This window comes from Pezoporus flaviventris, unplaced genomic scaffold (genome assembly GCF_033815535.1).
Source record: "Pezoporus flaviventris isolate CSIRO_AGI_PZ_B2104156 unplaced genomic scaffold, CSIRO_AGI_Pfla_v1 ptg000005l, whole genome shotgun sequence".
NCBI lineage: Eukaryota > Metazoa > Chordata > Aves > Psittaciformes > Psittacidae > Pezoporus > Pezoporus flaviventris.
In genome coordinates, this window is record NW_026892553.1 from 13,016,111 (window position 1) to 13,031,447 (window position 15,337).

Genomic DNA, 15,337 nt, shown 5'->3' on the forward strand with positions numbered 1-15,337 from the left:
ACCAACACACCTGGGACTGGATGCTTTTCAAAGGACATACTCCAATTTTTATATTCTTTTCTTTCAGTGAAGAGCCAAACTACATGGACAGACAGAAACAACGGATCATCTAAACACAAGTTTTAGGAACTCATGTTTTGGATGGTCGGATGCCCAACCATCAATTTGTATCGCAGTAAAGACTACTATGAGTTCTAAGTAACACCTCAGGTTCACAATAAAACCCAAAATCCACTGAAGAAGCTGGCTTTGCTTCCTCTGTTTTTAGCATAATTAAACAGTTTCTTGGACAAACTCAAGAGCCAGGCATAACACGCTCTTGCAGAAAAGCAAGGAGAGCAGCCTCAATTAGCAAAAGTCACATAGTGCACAGTGACTGACTATGAATACTGCTTACATGGACAAGGAGCAAACAGTGGTGTGTTCATTGCTGTGTTTGTGAAGATAAGTACAGAGAGAGACGAAGCAGCTCCCAGTAAATAAACCATAACTTCCTCTGTGTCAGCAGCACAAACAGAAATAGCAACATGCATCTGGCAACTGCTACTGAAGCAAAGATGCAGCTCATGACTTGCAGTTTTCCTGCACCAGGGGGAAGCAGCACTTTGGGCACACAACCCTGGGCATTAAGTGAGCACTGCTATCACCTCCTCAGTGTCCCTGGTACAACTGCAATAAAGCTTTGTAGATTTTAAGAAGTGAATGAGTGTCCTTTATTATTTTGCTCATTCCCTTCCATGCTGCTGACATTTTTTTACTAACTCATCACTTCTCCCTGGTCCCTCTTGCCCATGCAAACTCTGCTTTGCTGAGGCAGTTGTGTTATTCCCAGGACACGCTGCCCCATTACACAGTGCTCAAAGATACAGCCACAGCTGGGCTGGCCCCCTTCTTGAATGTGTTTTTGTAGCAAATGCATGGGTGACCAGAAGAGGAAAATACAGATGTGCCAAGTGAAGAGTCAGCTTTCTGCAGACCATCAGAAAACGATTCTGGATCACAAGGTGATCAATATGATTTTAACAATCTGTTTATAAAATAGCCAAGGCTTCCTAAACTGAAGAGTGACATGCAGAAAGATGCGCTGCAGCTCAAATACACAAGGAGTTTTTGCTTTAACAGAATTGAAATATTCTTGTATAATTACTATAAATTTAGTTTTCTTTAAAAAATATTGCTTGAGACTAAATATTTAAGCAAAAGTCCTTAAGGAGACCAGGGACCAGGAATTCCTTAGATGCCTACATATATTACCCTTGCAACAATCTACACAATCAAAAAACTTAAAAATACAATATAGAGGACAAAAGAAAGTTCCCCTGATTTTGACTTTTCCCATAGCAAGTCCCTATTTTGAGAAGTTAAAATCCACAGACTCTGCTGCATAAGCATATTGAAATGATAGCTATTTTTGTAGAACGCTTACCATGACAATACCCCCCCCCAACTTTATAAATACCTGCTTTTCAGGGACTGATGCAACACATTTTGCACAATAGGTGTTCTGAAATTCATGAAGGACAAAGCCTCTAGTTCTTTTAGCGCTTTTTTGTACTTTTGCTCTACCAATTCCCATTTGTGCTTTTCCAGCTGCGTGGAAGGGAAGCTCACACCTAACACAAGAAGCGCTCTTTAAATGCTCGTGGCATAGATAACTTGTCAGAGTTTCATCACTGAACTTAGCTTGGCAATTAGAAGTTGAAGGCTTTGTATCTCACTACTGTTCTGTTGTCCACTTAGGCTGATTTTTCCCCTTCCTCACAAGATCTATTACACCAGCAGAACCTTCCCACCACTTCTCTACTTTAGAGACCTCTTTTATAAAGGGCTCTCCTGGAGTACGAGCCTTTCATATTCAGAATATCCATCTTAGTATTTTATTGGACACAGGATGTTCACAAAAGTCCTTTCCATACTATATCCTGTTAGGTGTTTTACTATTGTTCTTTAACACTGTCTAGATTGACTACTACGCAGGCAATAAGGTTGAGATGCAAAAAAAGGAATACAGGCAATTCACTGCAACTTTAAATGTCTAAATCCAAAATTTAGACCTTTAAAGTCTTTGTTCAGCTTAGCTAACACTGAGGTGCTTGAACCACTTTGGCACCTCAATTCCTCCTAAAATCCCACTTATTTGCCAGGGTTTGCTACTAGATAATCACCCAACTGAGGTTGTCACAGCTTTATGTTAAATTCTCTAGTTTCACAGTCTGCATGATTTTACACGGGTGGTACCTAAGGATCCTAATGAACATAACTCTCAAAACAGATCTTCTGGAGCTGGCCTAGCAGAAAACATCTTGCGGTGGATGGTTCCTGGACACAACAGATTCCCCATAGAGACATGATTCCTTGCACACAGAGAGGGAACTCCTTGTTAGCTACCTAGAAGGTAATATGAACACAACCATACTGCTGTCAGCAGCAATTTTGGTATCCTGTTCCTGGATAAGAGAAGAGCTGTTGGGATAGAAGCATCCAGAATTGGGTCTGTGGATTCCACCCAGTGGAATAAGTAATACTTTCTGACAAAGATTTACAAAAGCTGACTTAAGCAAATTAAGTTTACATTTGAATGAGGGATATTTCCAATAATTGCTGAACGAGGCGCAGACAGCAATAGATTAAGAAACTTAATTTTCAGGAAGAAAAAGGGAAGGAAAGAGCCATTATTTTTGGCATATCTGCAAAATAAGCAGCAATCAGTTGAAAAACTGAAGTTTCCTCATTGTATATCTCATACCCTTGACTTATCCTATTTCTTAAATCAATACATGACTACATCAGGTATTTCTGGTTCCCTCTGGACTGACTTCAACATGCAGGAGAATTAATTTTTATTGGAGTACTTCTTCACTGCCTTAAATTTCTCATGTTTTAAATTCTCCAGCAACACATATTAAGTATTTCAATCTCTGACTACCAAGTTTTTAATAGAAATCTTGCTCACCCTATATCTTTTTGCAAATTCTTGCAGCTCTACAGGAGATACAAATCAAACTAGTCACGCATTGGCTTTTTTTCCCCAATGAAATATAGAGTAGTAAGAACAGTCTTTCTACAATGTCAGCCAATGTACAGCAGGGGAAACCTCAATCATCCTTTTAATTAGCAGAGCAGTAATAGTCAAAGCTCCTCACAAATTAAAGGAAGAGGACAGTTAGATGAAATTAAGTCCATCAGTTCTTCAGAACAAAACAATAAAAGATGGTTATAGTGTAATTAAAAAGTTCTTGAGATTTGTCTACAACAGGGAGTAGAGTAGAAGTATCAACATGGAACAGAGCAGTCTATAGAAAACACATGACAGGTTTCATCACACATTGAGGGAATTTCAAGGCTATTTTCACTACTGTGAGCTGTCTGTAGTGAATATCCTTGTCCTTAGGAAATGAGAATGACTGACACCCATACATCGCAAATTGCTAAACCTGAAGAGTTTTCTGATTGTTATGAAATGGTTTTACCTAATTATTTTTCAAGTAGCAGTTTTTGATGTTTAGCTTTGAAACCAATTTGAGATGTCTTGAACTATATTAATATACTATATTATGCCTTCATTTCTTTCTAAAGCACTTTAAAAAAAATGCACATTTCTAATGATTTTTAAATTACTCTACTCTGCACATATCAATTTACAACAATTACAACATTTTGCATTTTCCAAAGCACTTCAGTTTTAAAGAGGTTTTATGCTTTGCAAGATGCTGTGCCGAAGGAAGAGGCTGCTGATCCATTTTTACCCTTCGTAAAATTACCACCCATCTTGCTAGAGAGAGCTTGACCAAAAATAGATATGCTAAATATATACCATCTCCATATAATCATTTTAGGATGAATGTTTTTGTGACTAAGAACTGCCAGTATTCTTTTCCCAATTATAATTAGGTTGCTTCAATGGTATAAATGGATTCAGTGGAATTATGACAAATGTCCTGAAGTAAGGAGGACAGAAATTGACCTACTTATGCTGAACAGAGTCTAGAGAAATGATTACAGGACAGGATGTCAGAGACATCAGCTCTGCCACGGATTCTATAACTTTTCAGTCTATAATATTTTAGGCATAGTGCTGCAATTAATTAGTGACTCAGGGCTGGATTCTCACCTGAAACACTGGGATTGCACTGGTGGCACCACTGCAGTTACACAAATTTATGCTAGCTAAGTCTCCACCCCACCAAACAACCCTGGCATCCATTTTCTCGTCGTAATTCACTCCCTTAATCTAAAGGCTCCATGTTAAAGGTGTCAATCTGAGAACAGAAGATGAGGTTTTTTTGTTCAGTTTGTTGATGCTGCACCTTCAGTTAGCCAGAACTTCCTTTCTACCTGACAGTAGTAGTCAGTAGTCACAAGTTTGATTTTTGTCTTTCTGAAAAGCACTGCCTATGTGCCTCAGAGGGAGATGACTCATTAGCATCAAGGGATTTTGGATGACAGCCTATAAATAAAGAAACAAAGATCTGCAGACAGTAAGCAGAAAGTTGACTATACTGAAGCCCTGGCGGCATTAAAACAGTGTACTATCAGTCTTCCATCCTACTGTATTAATTTGTCATGTATGCAGTAAATCAACCCATACTGCACAGGTCAACTGAATCATATGTTGAGTATGTCTGAAGAATAGATTTTCACATACAATCATAACTGGATTCAGTATGCTGTAAAGGTGCTGAGACTGAAATATTCCAAGGATGACTTTTCCCAGCACAGGTGGGTTTCACAGAAAATATTTTATAATCAGTCTCACTTGGAACTAAGTATGAAATTCCTATTCTCTATTTACATCTTTTAGAGAAGGGGGACACTAAATGAGAAACGGAACCTAATCTCCTGTGCACATCCACTGTCAGATGGTTGAACTGATAACAGCCAACGATCTCTGGGCGTTTTTTGGGTGACTTGCCAGAGGATGACTGAAGTAGGAAAACACTAAAATTACATGAGCAAAGTGATAAACAAGACAGGAAGGAATTAATTCAAACAGAATATTCACATTTATTTTGGGAGCATTACAATGGGCTTTTGGTTTTTAGTGCTTTACATCAGAGAAGCATTTGTTTTTTCACAAACTAATGATTAGAAAAATTCACTTGTTCTTTTGAAAGCATGAGATAAAGCCTTTACAATGTTTGCAGTTGACCTCTTTGCTGTATGGTAGGTGTGACTGCTGGGGTCAATCTCTTGGACAATGTGGAATTTGAACTTTAACAGTGCTGTTAACTCTTTGGGAATCAAAATGGTGAAAAGAGACAGCTCTCCTTGGAGATGTCTGTGGACCTCTGCCTGAGATCAACTTAGTCTGGTCCTTAGCTAGGCCTCCCTTACTTTTAGGCAAAAGCATGCACAACTCTCCTTATTCCTTCTACAGTCCAAAGTGAAGACTGCAGAAAGTGGGATGGATGACTTTTCCAGGAACAGCTGACTAAACCAAAGAAATAAAGTCACTGTAGAAGACACTGAATCTCTGCATATATTTCAACGCAGATCACAACACAGGTAAAGGCAGCAAGAAATGCCCACTCAGGCCAGCAGAAATGAAAAATTTCATTACATTACTTGAATAATGACTGCAGCACTGATCCTTGCAACTGGAATTATAACAGCATTGTCCAAGGTAGAGCATTTGGAAGAATTCATCTGGAATAACTCTGTGCTGCTTCTCTATAAATTTCTGACTCTGATATATTTTTGAAGCAGTGAAAGCCATAGTTTGCTTTTGACCTTCAGGGTACAAGCCAGTTGGCAAATTGGCAAAACAGGCTAATCCATCTCCCTCATGGCAAATACACATCAGCGTATAATCATACAGAACAATTAAAGCGCTGTGATGTTGTCCATAAATAAACCAAATCTTAGCTACAGATAGAAGGTGATTTTTTTCCTCCTGATGTCACATATGGCTGTAGAAAGGACACCTGCCAATGATATTTTGATTGGTGTAGCTAAAGATCTGTCAATGTTTTCATAGTGAAGTTCAGCTGATGCTGCCTAAAGAAGGCAAAAAGAATCAGAAGTGTATTATCCTTCTGTTTAAATATTAGCTGATATGAAGAGCCTTTACAAATAGGTGCATAAGTAGCAAGGCAAAGCCTTAATGAAAACCATGTCATCTTTGGGACAGGTGAATTGAAACCTGAGTTTACAAAAGAAAATGGCTTTTCATGGAAGATCAGTATTGTAGGGTAGAAAGAGGCCAAATATGTCTAACAAATATCCAGTTAAGAATATTGAAAAGATGGATCTTAACAGAGCTACATAAAAAGCCTACATGGGTTGCATCCTATAAGTAGTGTAGGATTAGAAGTACTAAATGTCCGAACAACTTTCAAGCTGTTGAGCTGCCCTTACTGAGGACCAATTCACCATGATGGAAATATATCCTGACAGCTGTTTTGGAGTTCTGTAACAGGATTTCCTGGACCTCAAGGGATGGCAACTGGCCATGAAGAATGTTGGATCTAGAAGGAGTATCTGGAGGTTGTGCAGCAAGATCGGTTTTTGCCAGTCCCCAGGTCAGAGCAGACACTATGCTGGACATCTGTGTTAAGTTGATTAGCCAAAATTGGCTTGGAAAGTTTGTAACTGTAACAGTGTTGTGGCTCTGTTTCTTTCCATCTTGAAAATACTTTGGGAATCAAAGCAGTACAAAGAAAGAGAGCAGGTCTATGCTACACCAGAGAAGCATCCTGGCCTCAGGCCTCTGGTGATAACAAGTTCTTGAAGCACTTCAGAATTACCACTCTTTTTGGCTAGAAGCTGGTGCAATGGCCACATCAGAAAGTGCTGTCAATTACTTTGGCAGCGAGCACCTGCTCTCCTGGTATCACGGCTGTTAACAGTATGGTTTGTAGCAATGCTACAAAGGTGCCTGATGGCCAACTAATCCTCCTACAGAGTAGATGCTCAAGCTGATACATCATGCAGGGCAGTTTAACTACAGCAGTAAGTCAGATGGACTCTGGACTGGGGATATGGTAGTTAATTCATTGCCACACAGACTCTCTCCAAAGCCATTGTGCAGAAAATATCTCTAACACTCGAGCTCTTTTTGGATAGAAAACTAATCCTAAACTGAACACATGGTGGGCTGCCCTAATTATACCAGCCTTTTGTGGTACAGATGTTTTCTGTTGAATTAGTCTGTTTTATTGAATAAATTAATTCCTTAGGAACATATATAAGGCCTAAAGAAAAGGAAGAGCTCTTCAGAAAAAAACACTGCAAAAGTTCAATGGACAATCTGAAATATTTAGCTGCTGACCCCAAAAAGGGGATAAAGCCAGAATTCCTATTCCTATATGGAAGCTTCCAAGAAGGACTCTGCAGTACTTAGGTGCATCACAGCTATGGCCTCCTCATTTTGACAGTCCCTTTAGAAACCATGCCCCATGGGAGGTTAAGACTAGAAATAAACATAATTCACTGTTACTCTGCGCTTTTGTGCATGTGCTTCCTCAAATATTTATACATCACATTTCACCTTTCTAAACTATCCCTTTCTCGCCAAGCAATTAATTCAATCATGTCACAGTTCAGTGTTTATTTTATCCAAACACTGTACAAGCAATTTCACTTTGAATCTGATCTGAATAGTCTGGTAGATTAGAAAAAGACATTGTCTTTAGTACAGTAACTATGCAGAAGAGCAAGTATATACAAGACCAAGTAACTGCTTGAATGATCAGGCCATACATCCTTAGCAAAATGGCATTCCAGTGTGAAAGGTGAAACCTGTTTCATGAGAAACACAGGAAAGATGAGTTACTTAATGTGAGGGTGCCTTCTTCTGTGTTTTTTTGACTACTTAAGCTTGGAATTTCAGTGTTCCCTTGATGCATTTTTTGTTTTTATGAAGCAACAGGAAAACTTTCTGTGGTCAGTCATACTTCCCTAAAGGTGAAAGCCAAACCTAAGAAATACATAGTTTTTTCTGCCAATACTCTTTTTGTGGAGGTGGCAATAGGGACAGAGAGAAGGAGGAAAAGGGGAATGCAGAGAGAGAGGTGTGTGTATGTAGCAATATGAGAAGCAAATGGATTTAATGTATTGGCTCCTTTCATGAATGTTAAGAACAAAAAGTATAAAGAATTTGACAGTCTTTTACCTCAAAGAAAGGAAGGCAGCTGTAAGACTGTGAGAAGAGCTGAGAAATTCTCAGTTTAGAAATGAGAATTTCTAGAACTAAACAGAAATTATGAGTGTCAAACACAAACTGAAGGATGATATTTTTTTTTTTTTTGAAATGCCCTAGAGAAAAATCAAACAGCACGAACACCATGGATTTTTCCAGCCTCAAAAAATCCATTAATGAGCCAGATCCTAGGCTGCAACTCCAAACACTGGCAGTCCTTCAGGTACAAGTCAAACAGTCACCCATCATCTCTGTTCCTCCATTTTCACACTAATTTCTGCCTTTCCCCATAAATAGAATTTCTTACTGTTTAAAGAGCTAGAGATAGGCAGGCAGTGGAAGGTATCAGAGAGATGGCTCGTGCTTTTCCAGGTGGGCCACAGTATATCCAGGCCAACGTACTCAGGAACATTCTGGAACCTCTGCTATTTCTCCTTTTTAAAGTACACCAAGTTATATTAATTTCTATTTAGAAAAAATGTAAAATAATTTATCCTTTTATTTTGAAAGTATTAGGAATTTGCTGGGGAATGCAGAAATCATGAGGACAGAGTCTATATTCTTCAAGCTGATGCAGAAAGGCGAATTTTCACATGAACTGACAATGATGCAGTACAGTGACAGCAGTGAAGTGCAGGGGTTTGAGGCAGGCTGAGAGACCGCTGGTCTATCAGTTGCAAAGCTTTCCTTGTCTGACTCCAGATGAGCAATCTGTGGTTTACCCTTACTATCCTCTTCATGGCACAGAACCTCAGGATTTTTTCCATCTGCATATGACAGCTTGTTTATTCTGACCTTGTTACTCATCTTGTGTTTTCTTACTTATCTGATGTTTTTCTTCCTCAGTAAAATCAAGCTTTACTTCCAGCATGCATAGCTATCACTGATTCTAGGAAGAAAGTCTCAAGTGCAAATATACACCTATGCTTTAGCCTAAGACTCACTGCACTGCCAGAACAATCCTGAATCTAGATTAACACCCATGAAGAAAGATATATTGGAACTGAGAAATCTGAAGTATCTAGTTATAGAGAGAAATGCCTGTTGGTGGCTGTAAAAGCATCCTTTAATAATTCAGAAGACAGTAGGGATGAAGAGAGGTGTTTTCCCAATTAGTTCACGGAGGTAAGGAGAAACCTTATCTTTCTTCTACAAATTAATCAAAACAGCTTAGAGGTGAAACAAACATAACTATGATCCTAGCACATCAGATACAAAAGCCTCTTCACTGCAGTTACTTATTCCCTTACTTAATGTCTAATTGCCCCATGCAGCTGACACAACAGACCTATCGGAGATCATCTCTTTTTGAGCTACAACAACGTGGTACTAAAACAGAGCTAGTCTGCATATTTTGTGAGTAAAAAATTAGTACATAGCTAGCACCTTTCCTAATTATTTTCTTCATTAATGGAAGCACTTCTAACCTTCAGGGAATATTTTTAACACATAATAAGATACATGGTAAAAATGCAAGCAACTGGGCTACTGCTGAAAGCCAGAACTTGATTTTTCAAGTCTTTCAAAGCAGGTCTCATATCTGACAGTGTCAGACTGAAATTACATGCATTAATTTTGCAGTGCAGAATGCAGGGTCTCTACAACAAACACTGAAAGTTATTATTAGAGCAATATTTTGTTGTTTAACAAGTTATCATGGAGGGGCACATTTCATGAGTCCCAACTTAAGATCATAACCACACACTTTAAAGATCTGAATCTGAAATTTATACTGTGCCAAGTGTTCTTTTGAATGATGATTTCTAGGAAAAATTGGTGACTTGGACCACTGGTTGTATTCCACAGTATTCAGCAAATCTGTCACTTGCATCTGCTCTGTACTGGGATGTGCCACTTATCATCCAAGATTCTGGTTTTGTCAGCTTTATGGAGGGAAAAAAAGTAGTAGTACGTAGATTGGTAATGACATGCTCCATTACAGAGTAAAATGTCCAGAGTGCATTCATTTCAAGAAAACGAAACGTAAATGTAAAAAGCACATAGGAAATCCATTTCAGCTCTTAATCAAATTCAGTGGGATCAAACCTTGATGGTCCTCTAAGAAAGAAAAGAGTTTTTATCTTGGCATGACAGAACAGATGTTCATTTTTGTTTAAAGATTTTTTGACAGAGCCTTCTTATCATCAGTCACTGCATTTAGACTTGGGCTTTTTTATATCCTCCCAGTCTCTCTTAGAGCTGTGGACTTCCTCCTTCCATGAACCTGATAAGTGCTCAGCATCTCAGGCAAGAGTCATGCTTAACTCCACTCTATGCCAGGAGGAACTTGCAGTCTTGCAAGTCTACTGTTCTCGCTGTCACGCCACCAGGCAGTCAACATTCTTGTCACAGACAGCCTGTCTATCCTTGTCAACAGAAAGCCAGCTCCTGACAAGCCCATTAAATGCCATGCCACAGCACCCTTGGTTCACCCCATCTTGTTCCAGAAATTCATACTAGCACAGGAATAGCAACTACTTTCACGTCTCAAACAGAAAGCACAGGCATTACTGAAAAGCTAACATCTCCAGCATACCTGTGGAACAGTCTGAACCTGTCCACTGCGGTTCACAGCTGCAGATTCCCGCATCCAGGAGGAATGTCCCATGCCCTGAGCATTGCTCCTGGCACACAGGAAGGGATGTCTCACAGTTCACACCGCCCCAGCCTGTGGAGCAGTGACATTCCCCTTGAACGCACACACCATGGCTGGAGCACATAGGATCCAAGCAGTCCTCTGGAAAGCAGGAAATACACATTTTAGAGCATAAAACTCACACCTTTACAGTGATTTCCTAGTGAAATGCAACATTAGGGATTCAGATTAATTTAGTGCCTTTCATGCAAACACCCAAACTGAAACGATGATAATAAACACAAGGAAAAAACAGTCTATGCTAACTGTGCAAGAATGTAAGTCAAAACCAAGAAAAAAAAGCCAGCATGTATACTGTCAGAGATCTACATGATTCCCTTGTCAAGGATATTGTCTTATTTTTAGAACACAGATTCCCAAGACAGATCTATTGGTCCAAGTCAGTGAAGCCTGTGCTTTAGTAGCAAGGCTGGGAAAGAACTGAGACAATTAATAATTACTTCTACAATTGTGCATTGTGTTTCCATTTGAGTATTTGTGCTCTGTGTTTTATCTGTATCTGGGAAAAGAAGGATTTATTCTTTCATCTTCCTGTGGAAAGCTATCTCTACAGCTGAAAATTTGATACAAGAAAAGTGGCCATCTATTGACCCTGAGTAGTGAATCTCTGACTGAATGCTTGCTGTAAAAAAAAACCATCTTATACAGTCATAAAAAGCATGCACTGGGCAATTGCAGATAATGAACAGATTCATGAAAGTCATAAAGTACTGATGAACAGTTTGCAAACAAAGAGCTAAATTTGTTCTCAATTTGGATGAAACTATTTCTAGCAAAAAATTCAGAAGCTCTGTAGAAGAATCTAAATCAGCTGGTTAGTCCTTTATAATCAGCACATTCCTTCATAAAGCCCCAGCACTTCTTTAACAAGACAGATTTTAAGCAGAACACAGCCTGCCTTCTCCAGGGGCTGCAGGAAGACTGCAGAGTTGAAAGGGATTTGTGGGGTCCGAGCCCAGGAAACAATTAGCCAAAAGCCTATTCATGTTAGAACAAGCTTCAGACTAACATTAATGAGGCCCTTGGAAAGTTTTGCATGTATTTCTCAAGTATCAGCACAAGTACTGTTTCAATAATTAAACTGTAAACTTAACAAACAGTATTCTGTGCTACAGGAACGAAGAGACGCTCTCTGCTAAATACTTCAGACATAGAGATTAACAGCCTCCAGTTTATAGGACCTTTTGACCCAAGGATAAATCTTTTTAAAAGATTTATCTTTTGAGCTGCTGTGCCACCAATTCAAGATCTTATTTCAAGATTTATGTTGTATCTTTTTCTGCCTTCCAGGCTTGTTGCACAGCACAATGTAGTTCTGAATAGAGGGGAATCATTGTTTCTGGACAACATGTACCTTGTGAAGCACTGGACAAAAATACTCAGCAATTTTCTCTCATCCCGAGACAGCTCTTTATTTTGCTGATCTAGAATTCATTGTGTGACTCCATAAAGGGTTTAAAAAGTATCATTCACTTTAGCAATGATAATCTAGCCAGACAAATTCAAAGGACTCCCGTAGCCATGAACACATGCAGCTACTGGTGTTCCCTGGATAGTACATCTGCAGCTATGTCTGCTATGTTAATAGTACTGCCACAATACTGAACTCATATTTACTTACAATAATGTAATCTGAACTCCTGACAGAATCACTTCCGCTACTGCACAAGTTACGTTGTACAGTAAACTGGACAGTCATGTCATGCACACACGGTTACAATAAAACCCCACTGCACTTGGTTGCACAGGTTTGCTTCATCCACCCTATTTCTACATATTCTACCTTTAAACATGTCTCTTACTTTCAAGATGCAATGCTTTCACACTTAGCTTCAATAACTGAGTACATTTAGCTCAATTATTTTTTTTCAACCATTCTGCAGGATCATGTTATGGCAAGAAACAAAGCAACTGAAAGCAGCAGTTAGCTTCTCACCAGCTACAGGCTCGTTTGGCATCACAGCCTCAGTGAATAACTCTATGTATTACTTTCTTCCCATTTGGGTTTTCTTGGTTTTTTCTGTTTCTGAAACCACCACCAACTGAGTATGTCAGCAGAATTCTCTTGATCCTCCCTTTAAAAACCTGTACCAGGTATGTCAAATCCATCAAATCCATCCTCTAGATTTTTTCTGACTAGAGAATTCAAGCCACATAAAGAACCTCCACTGTGTGACACTCAAAAGAATTACTTAAAATCTATACAGCAGGAAGCGCTGTCGCTAGCTTCAGGCTAAGAGGACCAGTGAAAAATCATCACATCAGGGCAAGCACGAAGAAGAGTTCTGCTTTCTGAGGCTATGCACAGGGAAAGAAAGTCAAAGCTGATGAGCTATCTCAGAAATGCTAAGAGGCAAATAACGACCGCTTCTTTTGAGATGAGGGCAGAGGCACATAGGTTCTGCAAACAGCAAAAGTACAATTACTTGTTCTCATAATTTCCCTCTTATTAGCCAAGCCTTGGAAGATGCTGGTGTAGCATCCTGAACACAGGCTCACAGTAAAAATGGCATATGACAACAGAATTACACAATATGCTCTAGTAAACTGAAACTAACTGCTGCTCTTTTGGCTTTATATTGTCAGTCGTTCCATGCAAAAAAAATCTAAGATGTAACAGAAGGAAGAAATGGAAAAGCCGATTGTGATCTTCTGATTGCTCTGGAGAACCACCAATCATGTTTTGTTTACATGATCTGACTGCCTTATCCTTAGCTTTTGGCCAAGTAAAAAAGTCTGCACCTGCTCTCTGACAGTGTGTGCTTAGGGACTGAGGTTACTGGCAGCAAGGAGAGATGGGGACGCCAGCCACCCTTCCTGAAAAAGTATCTGGAGCCTGCGAAAAGTGGAGACAAACAAATCAAGATGCTCTCACAACTTTCACCAAAAAAAAAGGAATCCTTGCTTGCTGGGATGTTTTTCACGATACTTTTGGAGGACTGAGAACATGCTGCTTGCTAAAAGGACAAAATTTCCACCCAGTTCTGTTCTTGCTACTGAGATTCAATGGGGGAATGGAATAGAAATCATCTGAGAACTTGCTTCCTTGCAGACCAAACCAGAAACTGAGTATTTCAGAGGACTGCCCATGCAACAATTATAAGGCAGTTTTATTAGATAATGTTAAATAATTTTAGTCCTTTAAAATAAAAATGTGAATCTTGGAAATTATGTGATCAGCTTCCACTGACTGTCACTGGGACCTGAATGCCTTTACCTTTGATAATTTTCTACCTTAACATTACTTTTTTTGACAAAGGTGCTTTTGAGCTTCACAGTAGGCTTCTCACATCCATGCGAGTTCTTACCTACCTTAAAACAGGTTTGGTGGTTAAAAACTAAAACCAACCCCGTGAAGTATAGAGAAGGAAATGACACAAACCTTCCTCACAAATCTCTCCTTTGTATCCAGGGACACAGATGCAAATGCCCATGATACAAGTACCATGGCCAAAGCAGGTTGGATCAAGGCACTGTTCTTCTGGAACATCACACTCGGGTCCTTTCCACCCATTTCGACACACACAGTGACCTTTCTCATATTCTCCATTTCCGCTGCACAGCACTGGACAGGAATCTGAAGAAGGCAGATTGACCTTTTTAATGTATTTACATACTTATGTAGATTAACATTTACTGAATTTGTTGTTCTGTAATATTGCTTTTCTACTCCATCCCCCCCCCCCCCCATTTGATTCAAGGGCTGTGACAGGCTGAAATCTCTGAGCTTGGTAGTGCAGCAGTAATACAATATCCTCATCTCCTCAGTCTGCTTCACTAGTGTACCTTAATTTGGACCTGAAATGGGCTATCCTAGAAGAGAAAAAGAATTCCATCCTCTTGATTTGCCTCTGCAGAAAATTTGCAGTGATGCCTGCTTATGATTTCAGTAAGATTGCGTCCCTGTAAACTGAATCAAGACACTCCCTTTTCTTCTTTCTTCTAAGCAGACTTAACATCACTGAAGTTTTATCCATTACAGATCTGCACTTAAATCGGTGACGTGGAAGCTCAGTTTTACAATCCAGTATCAATTTTTGGGCAAAGTCATTCCTAAATTTGAGGGAATATTGGAAACCCACGAGAACTTCCAGACATCACATGGAGCTGATGATGGATAATACCGACAGAAACAAGCTCACTTAAAATTGTTTTAGCATAGGGTTTTTTTTTGCCCCAATGCTACGAAACAGTCTCTAAGCTGCTTCAGGTTTCTTTTCTACATCCTCTACAAGTTAAGACCGTTGAAGCATTTGACTTCTGCAGTTTTCGCCAAAGTGAAGCTGTTTGTCACTTTTAAATAACAGAAAACATTATGCCAAGCTAACACACTTATTAAAAAATGTATTTTATAATCACAGAGCAGATGGAAAGAGGCATGGAGGAATCTATTAACTCTGAAAGTCAGGGAGAGAGAAGTGGTTGATGCATCTTAGCTCAAAGCATGGCATAAAGAAACTTTATGTTCGTACTGTCTGCCACCTGGCTGGAAAAAGGAATTTAATCTCCTTTAATCACTTTGAATCTTTGCAAGCCCAGCA

The 15,337-nt window shown here is 39.3% G+C and overlaps 1 protein-coding gene across 8 annotated transcripts in view; it reads right to left on the minus strand.

Annotated features, from left to right (window-relative positions):
* Positions 1-15,337, minus strand: part of TENM1 (teneurin transmembrane protein 1) — a 579,532-nt gene that overhangs the window by 106,431 nt on the left and 457,764 nt on the right. For all 8 annotated transcript variants that reach the window (XM_061446104.1, XM_061446106.1, XM_061446107.1 and 5 more), the window contains 2 exons: positions 14,179-14,373; positions 10,677-10,877 (listed from right to left, as the gene is read on the minus strand). In XM_061446104.1, coding sequence (XP_061302088.1) covers positions 10,677-10,877; positions 14,179-14,373 — 396 coding nt within the window. The remainder of the gene's footprint in view (positions 1-10,676; positions 10,878-14,178; positions 14,374-15,337) is intronic.